Source organism: Pseudopodoces humilis, chromosome 2, assembly GCF_049639895.1.
Source record: "Pseudopodoces humilis isolate 2021_Gansu_Grassland_sample_001 chromosome 2, ASM4963989v1, whole genome shotgun sequence".
NCBI lineage: Eukaryota > Metazoa > Chordata > Aves > Passeriformes > Paridae > Pseudopodoces > Pseudopodoces humilis.
This window is the reverse complement of record NC_142201.1, coordinates 16,794,163-16,810,135: the sequence shown is the minus strand read 5'-3', so window position 1 is coordinate 16,810,135 and position 15,973 is coordinate 16,794,163. Positions and strand designations below refer to the sequence as shown.

The following is a 15,973-nucleotide window of genomic DNA, read 5'->3' as shown; positions in this document are numbered from 1 at the left end:
TAATGCTCCAAGCTGTCTTTACTTAAGACTCTGAGTTAAGAGGGCTCTGGCTATTCTCAGTATTGGACTTGCATTTGGACTCAGTCTGAAATACAGAGTACTAATTCCTTCTGGACTGAAAAGTCTAACTTGTGTTTGACTCCCTAACCTGATGGTCAGAGGATCTTATCCAGAGTGAGAAACAATCCAACAGAAACCACTTTGCAAATTATTTCTTGCTTATTAGCATTAGGAGATTGTAATCAGTAGACCAGTTTATGAGGTTATTTAGCTTTATTTTAATTTGCTACTCTAGGAATTGCTTGCCAGATTGATTTATTTTTGCCTTGAATGGTTTATTCTTTCTCTTGCTGAATGTAGCTTAAAGCAAAAAAGCAAGATTTCATTCTCTCTGTTTTCTCTAGTGCTATGACCATGTTATTTTGACCAATACAATTTCCTGAGAAAAAAAAAAAATTAAAAAAATCTTACACAGGACTTGGAGAAAATATAATTTCTCTTAATATTTATTGCTAGTAAGTATATTCAGACTTACACAGTTACCACCCAGAATATTTCCTGCAATTTTCTTTGACAAATTAAAATTTTACAGGAGAAGCAGAGGAAGAAAGGCAGTTACTATTCTTCTACAAATTTTATCCTTTTCCATTTCCTTCCACAGACCTGAAGAAATATACATACATACTCCTGAGTATGTAAGGTGTATCAGTTTAAAATATTTCTAAATAACTTAAGATTATCATTAAAATACTCAAATATTTTGAAAGGTTATATAATTTTTTGCACTCATTACAGTTAATGTACAGGACTAGTTTTGTCTGTCTTATTCATTATTAAGTTTTTTCTTAAGAACTAAAAATAAAATAAAAAAAATAAAAATTAGTACCCATGTAGTGTATTCTAGGGATTTTTTTTTTTTTCTAGAGTTAAGAAGTTTCCCTAATGCCCATCATACAATTTAAGGCACATGTGAAGTGAAAATTTGTACAGGGTGCCTACTTCACAAAATCTTATAAGTACTTTCCTATGTCCTAGTCATAATACAGAGACAGTAAAATATTCAGGCAAAAAATCATGAGATGAGGGGAAGCACATATGTGTGTTTGTTTTCAGGTGAGTTTCCACACCATAATCCGAGTCTATCTAGGGATGTGGAATAAAAGCTTTAACTCTATCAATGAAAAAAATAAAGGCAAGAGGACCAAAATGAGAGACAAAGAGCTTGGAGATGGTACACAAAAGTGTCTCTTTGTCATTCCATCCTTACAAAAAGCGTCTCTTTGTCATTCCATCCTTACCTTCTCGTCTGTTGGAGTGCTGTGTGTCTATAACACATTCACATTTGTCACTATCCCAGATCCATCCATTATGGCAAAATTTGTTGGTAAAGGGGCATCTAGATGAAAAAGAAATTGAGATAGGAATTAAAAAAAAAAATTAGGGGCATCAGGGTAGCCATTTGGCAAAATGAGCTGCTGGTGTGCTGGGTCTGCTACATGTACCTGGCACCTGTTTGCACTAAAGCTGCAGACAGAAAGAATAGGGTCTGGGTGGCTCTGCTGATAGGGAAGAGCTCTCTGGCTCCCAGTGACACAGGAAGGAAGTTCAGCACCTATTTCAGATTACAGCCTTAGGAAAAATCTACAGTTTTGCACATCTACTTTTCCATAAAACAGCTTTACCCCAGGCGGGGCTGTCTTTGTCCTGCAGTATTCATGCTGTGTAACTTTACTCAATTTTGTCTTGCTGCCAGAAGATTCAGTTCCAGTTTAATTTGCCCATGCTCACGGATGCACGGGGGACTATTTCAGTGTCAGAGGGACAGATTGACTTTCAGGCCCTTTGCTCCAGGAGGGAAACTCACAAACTGAAAAGAGACTGAGGTTCTTCTGTATTTGTCAAGAACAAGGATTTGGAGTGGCCAGCAGGCTGAGGGAGGGCTGGAGTGGCTTTGCTGAAATGACACCTCTCCCAACCCCAATGCCCAGCTGAGGGGCAGTGGTGGGGACAAGCTGAATGCAGGGCTTGACAGAGACTTTGGAGCTGACTTCCAGTGAGTTACTCAAGCTATTTGAGATTCTAGAGTCTTTTTTTTTAATTTATCACCAGGAGTACTAGTATTTTGTGCCGAATTTTTTGAGTGAGATGTGAGGTCACTTTTCTCCTGTCCATGAGTCTGAGCAAACCAAGACTGGATCAAAAAACTGTAAAGCCAAGATTCACATCAATTCCAACCCAATGTGCCATAAAGTATGGCAGAGGGCTTTAGCTTGAGCACAGAACTTGGTGTGCTCAATAACAATAATAAACTTGGTGTGCTTGGTGTGGGTAAATAATGCATGAGCAGAGTGCTGTGTCAGGCTGGCAACATCTATGCACACATTCCCAAATAGCTCCAGTGGACCATAGTGCCAATATGAGCACCTTGAGTCCCTGCTCAAGAGCCTAAATATCTTAGTGACTTCAGATGCTGCAGAACTGGCCTTTAGTTTGTTGGACTCTGATGACCATTCCCTTAAAATTCCCATGGTTCGGGTGAACTTTCTAACCCTGATTCTAACCAAGTTATTCAGAAAAAGTGGTGGGTTAACAGAAAGAGAATGGACCATTATAACATGCAAATCAGGACAAAACAATTTCAACATGTGTAGAAGTTTGCAAACGAGGGAACTTACCCATCTTCTTCTGGGTACTGGACAGATCTTCGTATGATGGTGTACTGGTGGCGCTGGGTATTTGACGTACACTTACAGGCTGTGTGATTGGCAATTTTGATGGGCACAGGCTCGGGAACACTTGTCAAGGGAACCGAGATCTCAAAGAGCTAGGCAGGACAAATAACATTTATTTTTCAGTTTCCCTTCTACAGTTAATAATTAATTATTAATAGTTATTAATTGAATAGTAATTAATAATTACAATTTAAAATAAAAATCTCACATTCTTTTCCACCATTTTTCCCACCCTTTCTCTTATCTAGAGATAGTTACCATAAGTATAAATGAGCAGAAGTGCACTGAGGATTTTGAAGAATAAGCAATGCCCACCAAGGTAGGAACTTGCCAAAATGGGCATTCAAGTGCTCTATTACAGCTATTAAACAGCCAAGACTACTCAAAATTATTTGCAAGCAAACACAAAAACCTCTTTTGGATGGTAGGGCCAAATGGTGGGAGAGGTAGATGTTGAGAACTTTTTTCTTGGTGGTGCCATCAGTTGAGTCTCTACCACTTACAGAGACAGCTACTTAACTGTCCTTGGGTATAATCACTGTATGCATCTTTAGGGACCTAGCTTAAGCCCCACAGCCTCCTCAGAAAGGGAAAAAAACAGGAGTAAATAGAGAAAGATTCATTCTGCTCCAGCTGGGTTTCTGCAGGGAATCAATCATCCTGGAAATGTCTCTCTGTTGACTATAAGAGGAGCTTAAGGAACAAAGCAGCCGCTTTCAGTGCATCCAAATTGTTAAAAGTGATCTTTGAGTAGGCCTGTGGGGGCTCTGGTTCCTTGGGCAGTTGTGTGCAGGAGCTTCCTTTCCATGGAAACCAAAGCACTGGGCACATCTTGGTGTGCCAGCATGTCTTGGCTTAAAGCTACATCCACCTGCAGGGACTGAGTATTTCTAAACAGACTGCTTAGGCATTAAAACATATGTGTTGCAGTGTCCAACTGTAGCTGGCATCAATATCCTCTAGCCAATATTTTATATCAAGGGAAAAAAATCCTCTCACTAATATGGGAATATGGGAATAATTCCATTAGATGAATAAATCTGGTCTGATGGTGGTGTATCCAGAAATGGAACTTAGCTGGAGACTTTTGAGGGAATGCTTATTTTGAGGGATGCTAAAGGAATGTTACACTCTGCAAGACTTCAGGTTTTCAACAAACTTATGAACTGCTGCTCAAAAAAACACATAAATAAATAAATACTTCTTAGCCTGACCTAGCTCCCTGAGCTGATCAGATGTCTTTTGTGTGTGGCCAACAGCTCATAACAGCTTTCTCCTTCTGGTATGGAATGAAAGCAATTAATGAGCATTGACGCAAGAAGGACAGGCCCTGATTTATTTTACTCCAGCTATATTCCAGTACAACCAGACACAGTGGAATTACATTCCAGCAAGCATAAAATAAATACAGAAGTAAATTGACCTGTTTCCCACAAGGGCTTCGATTTTCTTTTTGAAACAACTGCCCTTGATCTTTATTACGATTTAAAGAAAAGCCTTTCTCATAAGTAGAATTTCATTTGTTACGCCAAGTGAAACAGGAATGCCCAAGATGAAGGTTCCTCAAAGAGGACCAGTCTCCTGTGCTTCTTCTGTGTGTATGAATCGCAGAATCGTAGAAAGGCTTGTTTGGAAGGGACCTTAAAGATCAGTTCCAACCCCTTACCCCCTCCCATGGGCAGCAGTGCCACCCACTAGACCAGATTGCTGTTGAACAATGGTTGGTTTCATCCACAGAATGGATTCAAAGTACTAAACTTGGACCTCTGCTCAGTCATCCACTTGAGCAAGATATCTCTGTACATAGCCTCTAGTGGGAAAGAAGCTGTCTGGCTACTCTATGCTCAATTTTTGGGACTGGACACTAAAACTTGGGTATCATCTGTTGTGCCTATCCAGTAATCGACTACTGGTTTATGCCTTCCTTTCCCTAAGAGGTTTGTGATTTGGGACATTCAGATCCTGAGGCATGCTAATTAAGAGCATCTGGTCTCTCCTGATGAATATGTCTCCTTTTTTGGGTTGCAAAATTGCACATCCATAGTTATTAGCCAGCCTTCTTGCACGGATGATAATGTTGAAATGAAGTGGCCCAACACACCAAAATTTCCTGGGGTTAAACCTTGGATACAGAGGATTCCTAGAAGACAACACTCTCAAGGGGTCCCCAGTCCAAGTAACAATGTGTTAAAGAAGGATGGAACTTCTGGTCATCATGAGCCAGGGCCTGATTTTCCATCTCTACACGCATATAAATAACTTTTAATAATACAACATGAATGTAAAATGCTATGGCACCCTCCTGCATTCACTCCACATGGATAAAAAATTAATTCTTCTGTTTGTTGTGATAGTACAGACAGATCTTCCATAACAGGATCTCAGAAACCAAACATCCGCCTTCCCCTCCCTTTTTGGTGAGCCAGGGTAAAAAGAAAACAGATGAATAGCCTCATTTACCGTTTTTGACACGTAAGTTGTACTTGTATTCATGCAGCTGAGACTCTCCTCGTTGCAGCAGCCTCCACATCGGAACACATTCACACAGGGAGGCTTGAAAAATTTATTGGTTGTTGTACCTAGCTCTTTGGCAACTTCCACACAGGTTTCCCTTGGCACACACTGAGTCTTTTGCCATTCTTCATCTATGACTGGAGAAAACACCATTTTTATGAACAATCATGGCAAAGCTGAACCTCTTGATTAGCGAAGCAGAAGCATTATATAAATAAAAATGAAGCGCTGGCAGGACATTTGTACTTACTTGGATCAATTTACACTTATTTGGATCAATCTAAGGACCAGAGGGAGTTCCGAGTGCAAAATTATCCCAGTAACTTACACCAGCTGCACTGGCAGAAAGGTTGTTGCATTTATCTGCCTTTAGCTTTCAATGCAAATGACCAAAATCTCTGTTAATTCCAGCAGATCAGGTTCAGCTGCATTGATTTCCCCTAGCTGAGAGCCCCCAGCTCCAGTGTCTGTCTGACAAAGCTGTGACAAAGCTGCCCCACATCCCGTTCCCCTTTGCCTTCCTTATTGTCATTTTATCCTCTCTCTGAGTGTACCCCACCACGGACTCAGCAGAGCCTGGCCTTAGTGCAGAAGCACATTAATGATTACCAGATTCTGGTCAGAGGTTATGAGTACTCCTGGTGGATGTCAGCCAGAGAGCACTGTTTCCAAAATGCCCAGTGAAATCCAAGATAAACAGTCTCACACCTCAGTACCATCAGGGGGTTTAAGGCTGAATAACAGGGATATGAATTCAAGCATGAGTTCAAGCCTATTCAAAACACCGTGGCATCTTTCAAATTCTGAATTGCTGTAGACAAGTAGACTAGGCTTGACTGATTTGTCAAATTCTGACTGTGAGGAGGAACAACGCATTAACTTCCTGAACCAGACAGAGAAAGCAGTGGCATTTACATAATTTACATAATACAGTCTTGAGTTTTGTCAAGAGGTGGATCTCCTTTTCTTGCCTTTTCCTTACTTGATTCAAGTTATGGAATTGCTCATAAGTCATCAATGCTTATGCTTTAAGTTCTTCTTAAAATGATGAGAAACATTTTTCCTCTTTACCCTCTACATCTGGATTGTGAAAGCTGAAAAAGCTGAAAAGCGACTTTTATACTGTTAAAAAAATGCTTTCTCTTCCAGTGCAGTCCACCTCCCTACCAGTGTAAAAACAATGCCTACATTTACAGTGAAGGTCTGAGAAAAAAGAAATTCTGGAATACTTTCAACCTACTATACCTTGCCTCGAGATGAAGATCTGGTTTTCTCATTCCTTACTTTCCTTTTGTTATTTTAAACTTTTTTTTCAACTGACTTTGTATATTTAAATAATTTTGTTTATTCCTGAAAAGTCCTTTGATGGGGTTGATTTGCTGCATTTTTCAGCCATGCAAAGAGTACAGCAAATAAGTTTGATTTTTTGAATTGTGAAGAAGAGGCATAAATTAAGATAAGAATAATCATTAACATTAATATAATTTTCTAGAGTAATTTTAGTTCTATCAAAACAGCAATCTAATCCTAACATCAAAATAGAAAATGAAGTGTTTGCCAAACTCATTAAGGTATGTGCCTGGAATCACTTCAGATGTCACTTCAATGAGCATAAGCAGCGATGACCTTTCCAGCTATACTCATCCTCACTTTATTAACCACTTCTTTAGCAGAAGGGCTGTTACAGGAACTGGCTGCCAAGAAAGTGGGTGTCACATCTTGTTCAGAAGCCCCGTGGTCACCTTGGTCATTTCTGTGACCAAGCACAGAGTGGTTTCTGAGAAATTTGTCTGTGATACAGTCTCCAGCTTGAAAGTGCTGCAGTCCTCAGTGACTGAGCAGCTCAGGGGAGACTGTGGTTAGATGAAGTTACACAAACTTTCAGTGAATTCATTGTTAAAGCTCTGGAAAGGAGGAACAAAGTCCTGAATTTTGCCCAATGGAGTTTGGAGTGCTGTGAAAGATACTCTAGTGAAACAATGAGTCTTGACCCAGCCCTCTCATCAAAACATTTTATTAAAACAAAACAGATGCCCTTGACAGAAAGGTCACTACTTAATGACTGGAAAGGGTGTGGGAAAGAAATACATGTTTATGGGCTTGTGTTTTTTTAAAAGGAGCTGTAGTACCTTGAACATATTTATATATTAGAACAAAAGTACTTTCTGTCCTGGGATAATTCCGCTTTGAATGGAAGAATGGAGAAGATAGCCCAATGGGTTTTTTTAGCTTGAATTTCAGCAACTTGACTTTTACTGAGAAATCTGACAACTCTGTGTCTAAAGTTAGACTTTCAAAGGGTGAATAGGAAGCAACCTAATAGCTGTTCCAAGCAGAAAACTGTGTCTATATGACCATAGTAAAATAGAAGCACAGAACAGTTTAGTTTGGAAGGGACATCAGAAATCATCTAATTCCAACCGCTCTGCTGTGGGCAGTAACACCTTCCTCTAGACCAGGATGTTTAGGATTCAATCCAGCCAGATCTTGAACACTTCCAGGGAGGGGTCATCCCCAGCTTCTCTGGGCAACTTGTTCTAGTGTCTTCCTAATATCTAATCTAAACTTACCCTCTTTTAGCTTCACTACATGCCTTTGGGAAAAGTCCCTCTCCAGCTCTCTTGCAGCTCCCTCCTAGGTACTGGAAGGCTGCAATAAGATCTCCATGGAGCCTTCTGTTCTCCAGGCTGAACAGCCCCAACTCTCAGCCTGACTTCATAGGAGAGGTGCTCCAGCCCTGTGACCATCTCAAATTAGTCACAGCGTACTAAATGGCACAGTGACCTTGTTATCTGAACATTATCTATGTTATAATATTGAGTTACATTATTCTGCCATTGAAAAATGTGCATTTGAATGTTCCCTGCCTCAGTAATATTTAATAACATGCCCTATTGTCATGCTGTTTTGACAAAAGGAATATTTTAGTTTTGCAGAAATGGTGGTGTTCAGTAAATGAGCAGCAGTGAATAGAGGATTACAGCACTTGACTCTGGGTATTCCTAATAACTCTAAGGATTTTTAATGTTTCTGAGTAGAATTATAAGGGTATGTAAATAAAATGTTTATCACTATTAAAAGCTATCTTAATTGTTCTTTGTGTGTGTACTTGTTTTAACTTTTTTTCTGTACCAAATTTCTGTCAAAAGTGTAAAGCCATGCCTGTGATATGAAAACCCTCCTCAGACAGGCACTTGTATACACATTCTGTGTTGTGGCTCAGAGAAGCAATTTAAGGCCTTTGCTCAGATATAATTTAGCTTAGTAATGGTGTGAGAATGTGGCTGGGATTGTTGTAGAAGTGGTATTGGAACAGGATCAGCAATATCTGATTTCCCAAAAGGAAAGTGATATGATAACATCACATCAGGATAAAGACAACAAAGAGATTATCTCAACCTGTCCTTCATTAGTCTACAGTTTAGCTTTGCTGTAGGATGTTCATCTTCTGGATCAAAATATAGTAACTGATCCTTTGTTTTACATCCATGAATATGTAATGCCTCTTGAGCATCACAGCCACAAGGAACAATATTCATACTTGCTCCAGATGGAGGGAGTAGGTTGTGATTCTCCACTTTTAGTTGCTGGTTGGTTGCCTCAAGGTCTACTGTTCTCTGTAGAAACTTCTTCAAACAGATTGAGGTTAGGACAACACCCTCTTTCTCTCAATTCCCACACAGACGCTGCTGCTGGTGCAGTGCCTTGCATCAGAGCACACCTAATAAAAAAGGGATTTCTATGCCTGCAGTAAAGTTTATTCATTTGTGCCTGCAAGCAAGTTTGAGATGCAGCACAGTGCTGCTGTCCAGCTCCTCAGCCAGTCATTCTGACCTGGTTTTTGTACATTGACTTCTCTTTCTTTTGTGCACTGACAAAACAGTGGTCACAAAACAAGGAGGTGTACTCAGGCTGTTGTCTGACACTTTCTCATACAATGTCATTTTCCAGTAATGCCCTGTTGTTTCCAGTATGGGTATATTCTAGGAACCCCCTTACTTCACAGTTTACCACACAAGAATCAGGGAGGGGTCTTGAAGCTGAGGCCAGACTGGGCCACAAACCTGCACCTACCTTTCAGTGTGTCGATATCATAGAAAGCAGCAGCAAATCTGGTAGAGCGATGTGAAGCGGAGCGGGAGTCTAAGTTGGCCAAGCTCTTGAGTTTTAGCCTGCATTTCCACAGCTTCCAGTCCTCAGAGTGAGTGATGTGAAGCAGCTCTTCCAGGCTGGATGCTCTCCTAATCTGCTGTTCTGACCGCTCCAATGCTGACAGAGATGTTCTCTGGAAGGAAAGGGGGGAGTCAGAAGGCCAGTACTTTACAGCCTGTCCCCAGTGCAGCACAGGGAGCACTTGTACCAAAAGGGACATCTGAGTGTACCTGGGAAAGCAGCAGTTCACAGAGATGTCCCAGGCTTTGAGAGTTCCCAGCACCAGACTTATCTGCAGGATTTGTGCCCACATAGATTGGGAAGGGGAGATACCAAGTTCTTCACCATGTTCATCACAGCCCTCAGACCTATTTAACAAATGCAGACTTTGCTGTGTCCCTGGTCTCTAGGGAACCTGGCAGACACTGATCACATCCCTGCTGTGCCTGAGCTGGCCAGTCGTGCCAGAGTGAATCCCAGGTCACCCTACAGGTAACCTGGATCAGTTCAGCTGGTGAGCCCAGCCCATGTGCCTCTGCAACAAGCCACCTCGAGTGCCAAAACTCTGGTTCCAGCCAAGAGACATCACTGCAGGGTCAGATGATACAGCTGGAAGCTGCAATAAGTACGAGGGCCCATCCATATGGCAGGCAAGCACATCATTCAACATGCTGCAAAGTGCAGATGCATCTGCCATCCCCCATTGTGACTCCACTTGGGTCATGCCCACGTCCAGCCCCAGAGCTGTGGTTGTGCAGCAGCATTAGCACAGTCATTGCATTTTCCACCTGTGTGATATTCATGACCACTCTGCTTCCACAGCAGAAAACTCCCTACAAAGACCTGTACCATCAGCATGAAGTTAATATTCACTTTAAAAATAGCTGTTTAACACTTAATATTGCACAGCATCCTGTAACAATACTGCTTTCTTTGGCTGCTGCTTTCTGACATCTGTGTTTGTGCCTTTATCAAGGCACTGAGTATTTATTTCCACTGACTCACCAGATCTGCTGAAAACATTGTCTCCAACACAAGTAAGAGGTTATCTCTGTAAATGTCTGTATTGCACTGGGCTGGTGCTCTCTCAGCTGTACTCTCTGGTCCTGGTGAACTGTATTTTTTTACTTGCAAACAAAGGGCTGCAGTGACAGCTGTGATAAATAAAATTCCAGCTCTTTAAAGCAAAGCTGTAGTACAAGAGGCTGTCGATGAGGTGTGCAGCAGACAGCAGTCTGAACCAGTAGCAATTGAGTGCTCTGTAGAGGGCTGGGGCAGGGGTGAGGGAAAGGGCCACCTATAAAAGGAAGATTTTTAGATGAGATCTGAAGTCCAAGCACTGAGTGTGTCTTTTACTTGTTTTAAAGACATCTGTGGCATTTATTTTGCAACAATACAGATGTTAGCCTGTACACATGGGCCAAGTTAATTTTTAGGTAATTACCTTCCACTGAGCTAAAATTCCTTAAGCAATTAACTCAGAAAAAGTTGTTTGCTCTCTTTTTATGCCCATACAGAACATTATATTGTGCTCTAGCAAGTTGCCATATTACATTATAGAGATGGCTGCTTCATAGGTGAATGATTTCTCATGCATTTCATATGTGGTGAAAACTGGAAACCCCATCTCAATACTTACAGACAAATAGCTCAGAAGGAATGTGAATACTTAGCACCAGGAACTGGATTTCTAGACAGTTTTACAAACAAGAAACCCAGAATTTTGCTGATCCAGGAAAGCTGAAATTCAGTTTGAGGTCAATGCGTCAAGACTTATTTGTTCTAATAACCACAACTTATGTTCACTCCCATTCACAAACTGTCTCCTTGGTCTTGCAAAACATGTAGGACCAGCACTGGTATGGTATTGGGACCAAAGATATCAAAACTGAACTCTATTAAAGCATTAACTTTTTTCCTCTCTCTTTGCGGTACAAAATGTGTTCTAGCTGAATCAGCATCCAAGACTTCTAAAGAAGACTGAACTTACAGAGAACCTGTAAAGTGAGATGATAGCATTCTGGAACTTAGAAGGTATATCCCTGCACTTCTTGTAAGAGTCAGCAGTTTGGGATGATTAGCTTCTCAATTTCTCTTACTCCTATATCAAGAGGTTTTATTAGTCATAGAATCATAGAATTGTTAAGGTTAGAAAAGACCTCTAAGATCATCAAGTCCAACCATCAACCCAACACCACCACTGGATTCACCACTAAACCAAACCCTGATTATTATATGAGCAAAATAAGGTTTAAACCTAAGATGAAAGTACAGAAAAAGTAGCAATGCCTCCTCATGGTAAGCAAAGATCACTGCTTTTATCTAAAGGAAGAATTTTTACTGTTTTAAGGACTTTTTAATTTTTAAAGGTATACAAATTCCATAATGTGGACACAATACACTGAAATTAACAAACTTTGTGCTGTCACAAATACTGTTATGTAGATGGGTCATTAGTAGAGGTCATTTCTATACCAAAAATGCTTCTCCAATTGGATTTGAATTCTGACAATTAAAAAAAACCACCTCTGATACTGATGCATAATAGTGGTACTAACAAAACCTGCCTATGTATTCAGGTTGTTTCTTCTCTTACTGCTTTTCATATTTTGGAAATTAGAGGGTATGATCAAAGGAAATGGAAGGAGCAGTGCTCATTGTAGAATTGTCATCAGATATGTATCCTAATTATCCTAACCATGATCATGCAAAACTCACACAGAGTTAGCACTTCTCTGTCAGATCCAGCTCTGCTCAACATTGCCCAAGCTATTCAACCCTGAAGTAAACCTCTTGCCCCTTCTCTCAGCATGTTTCCTAACACCTATCCAAGCTCTGCAGCTTGGTGGGATTGCCTGTTGCCTACCATGATAACATAAGAATAATTGTACTCCTGCTTCTTATATTTGACTTCTTCCTAGAGGGAATAGATTTCACAAATTACTTTTTAACTTCTTCACAGAATTCCCTATCCAGTACAAAACTTCCTGGTGCCCTTTCTTATAACAGCACTGAGATAAAATATGGTCTTTGCCTCTGAGCATTGCTGACACTAGGCAAGATGGTGAGTGAAGGCACTGCTGGAGTTTAAGGGAGGTCTGAATCTCAAGTAGTTATGGGATTTTACAGTGGGGACATCTGTTTTGTTTGTGAGCTCGTTGTCCTGAGCTCCTTCTGTAGCAAAGACAGAAAAACATAAACACATTTAGAGCATGATTCATTTGAAATCAAACTGAAAATCTTTTTGCTGGGTAACCAGCAAGGCCAGGCTCACCAGAACACAAGAGGTATCAGTATGGTAGATCTTTGGTCAAACATAACACAGCTAACTGGGGTATAAAACATCTGAAGAGAAGCACCAAATTTTGCTCCAGTCTTCCTAAGTGTCAAAACAGGAACAGTGAATAGCCCCTTATGGGTTTCTTTTGATTTGTTGAGACTACTACAATGCTCTTATCTAAAACATTGTTCTAAATGCTTGCTAGAGCACAGAGCAGACATTAAACAACCAGAAGGACATCCTCATTTTAATACTCTTTGACCAGAGAGGTGGCTGCCCAAAACAAAAAAAGCATTCGAAAGTAAAAACTTTAACAATGAGAAGTGTAAGAGGTGCATCAGCTCCATCAGCAGGACAAAGCCCTACAGCCTGAACTGTTTCTGCTGGCCACCCTCTTCCTACAGCACAGCTACACCAAATAGAGCATTGTCATGAAATCTTTCCAAAGCATTCATTTCTGGTCATGCTATTTTGAAAAGGACAGCACCAAATAAAAACACAGAACCTCTTATGGTCTCAGATAATACCATGGATGAAGTGCCATAGGCCACCACACAGGTCTGGAGACTTCTTTCATATACTGCTGTTTAAATTCAAGCTCTGTTTAAATATAGGCATATGCTAGCTGACTGAAAAGACCTACTTAGAAGAGTGCAGCTTTGGACAGAAATGTGAATAAATCTTTCAAAATGTGAAATTGGAAAAGGGTGTTAGGTTCAACAGAGTCCCACACTTACCTGTCATCTGATTTAGGACTTTATGCCCTCTCACTTTGATAGCAAGTGGGTAGCAGTTAAAACTAGCATTTGAACAGGAAGGGAGCTCTTCACTCAGCTCTTCACTGAGAGCAGAGGTAAGATGCATAGATGTCAGACTGACATTTCACTGACATTTCTGGGAGATCCATATCCTCACAAAAAGCAAAAGGGGAACAGAACCATTGACTGCTTCCCCTGACTGCAGCCATCTGCACAAGCTGTTTCCCACTTTTCAGATATCCCTACCTCCCTTTTTCAGTCTTTCTCTGATAACTGCATTCCTCCTTCCAGGTTCCTCTCCCATTCTTCACTCTGATCTCAACATCTTGAACTGCTTGGATCCTACTGTGCTTTTATGTTGTTTATTTTCACTTCTTTCCCTATATTCTGCTAGGTGGGAGTCTAGTGAAACCTATCTCAGGCTGATCTGCTCAGCCTCCTGGTCCAGAGGAACATCAATTTTTTCCCTTCCATGTCCTCATCCAACTTTCCTTTACATTGACACAGATTTTAGTAGTCAGCTGAGGTAAGCTGTCACCATTGTGGAAGTTGTTGGTTGTAATGGTTGCAGCCAAGACGTGGAGCAGAACTTCACTGCCCTTGGCATGGCACACACAGGGAGCAAAATCATGAGCTCTGGACCCAGGAAGCTTAACATATGAATTAAGACTTGAGAGTAAAGCAAATTAGACAAGGAGTCCTTGGGAAAGGACCGCGACAATGTCATTTCCATGCTCCCAAAAATTAAAAAAATTACCTGTGGAGCTATGTCACTGGGAAGCTCCAAATATCCTAAACTTTCAGTACCCATCAATGTACATCCCATAGTCCACCAAAGACATAATGCTATTTCCCTGTGAGAAATGTTTTAGTAGAATTTATCAGTAACAAATATCAAATTAGCAGGTTTAAGTTGTTCATTCTTACCTCCTCAGCTTGCTGCTGCTCTTAATGTAATTTTTCTAAGTATCTTATGTAAAAATGGATCCCATACCCCGAGATAAAAACCAGATTCATAATTAACTGACGTTGTTTTTCGAAACACTGACCTCTTATATGTTCCAAAATTATTCTTCAATTCAAAGAGGAATATCTGTTTTCCTCTATTTTGGCACAATGAACAATCATCAGGAAATGATAACGCAAGTTAGCATTGTGATTTTTGGATAATTACAACTCTTGTCTTTCCAAAAGAAACCATAATACACTATCTATCTTCTTCCTAGTAATCTTAGATGCCAGGAGAACCCTAAAAGTAGTCAGCATTGGAAAGGAACAAGAGAAAAAGCAGTGATATATTCAGTGGCCTTTCCTGCCTTGGACACTGCCTAAAACCAGACAGTGAGTTCATTTCCCCACTGATTTATGCTAGTCCAATGTTTAGTTTATGCATCATGTCACACAGATGCACAATCCCACAGACAGCCTGCACTGTTCAAACTGGGCTTTTTCTTGAGTATCAGTATTGCCCATATCCTCTCAGGGGCTGCAGCTCTGCAGTTTGCACCTTTCCTCCATCCTTGACAAGCTCCTAGATTTCCTGCTTAGGAAAAGTAAATCAAATTTATGTCTAAGAAAGACAGCAGAACCCATCTTTTCAGAACTCCTTTTTTTTTTTTTTTTTCTTGGCATGTGCTGATCTTTTCAGCAGCATAAATTCTGTGTTTCAAGACCTTCCGGAGGTATTTTGAACAGAGGAAAGATGTGGAGTACAACAGTAAACAAAAAGGCCTGATAAGGTCCTAAATTTATTTGAAGACCTATAGCATAAAAACATGTGAGGTTGTTTTTAAGAAAACAGATGCACAAATGATCTGCATTGATGCAGATGAATAATAATTTGTGTGCATGTGGGCAAAAATAAAAATGGATTGATATCTATATTTTGCTCAATCTGCCTGCATTTTACTCTGTACTCAAGCACGATCACAGACCCAGGAAATACATCCCAAAAGTTTTACACATATCATTACTTTCCTTAAGCCCTAGCCTCACAGTGTTTCTCTACAGGGAGGACATAAACCTCTGCTTAAAGCTAAACACATGTAGGAATTCTTCTGATAAGGAATGTTTTTCTGAGTTAGGGTCACAGACACTGTCGTGGCAAGTGCTGCATAAATACCAATGGAAATTTTCAACATTACCACTGTGTCTGGGGCCAGGACATATGATTAAGGACCCTTTCGATAACCTTGCACTGTTTTATGATCCATCCTTTCAGCAGCTAAGCAATAGAAAGAAGGTAACAGATTTATCTTGCCAGTGAAAGCAGACTGTAGCTGCATAGCACGGTGATGATTCTCTTAATGCCATTGTAGCACAAACTTGGCCAAACAAAATATCAACAACATTGTATCACAAATCTTGGTTTAAGGTAAGGCCAGAATAAAGCTTTCAAAATTAACCAATCTGTGGGGTAGAAGTTTGGTCTCAAAATGAGGGCACCTGAACACAAAGAGTACTGGCAGCATGTGAGGACATTTTGAACCTTTATGTCAGCATTTTGTGCTTTACACAGCTGTAGCAACTGCATTCAG

General features: G+C 40.5%; 1 protein-coding gene across 1 annotated transcript in view; it reads right to left on the bottom strand.

Moving 5' to 3' along the window:
- VEGFD (vascular endothelial growth factor D) overlaps positions 1-15,973 on the bottom strand; it is a 30,710-nt gene that overhangs the window by 3,459 nt on the left and 11,278 nt on the right. Inside the window, exons 2-5 of the mRNA XM_005516654.3 lie at positions 9,321-9,531; positions 5,193-5,383; positions 2,676-2,824; positions 1,299-1,396 (exon numbers count right to left, since the gene is read on the bottom strand). Coding sequence (XP_005516711.1) covers positions 1,299-1,396; positions 2,676-2,824; positions 5,193-5,383; positions 9,321-9,531 — 649 coding nt within the window. The remainder of the gene's footprint in view (positions 1-1,298; positions 1,397-2,675; positions 2,825-5,192; positions 5,384-9,320; positions 9,532-15,973) is intronic.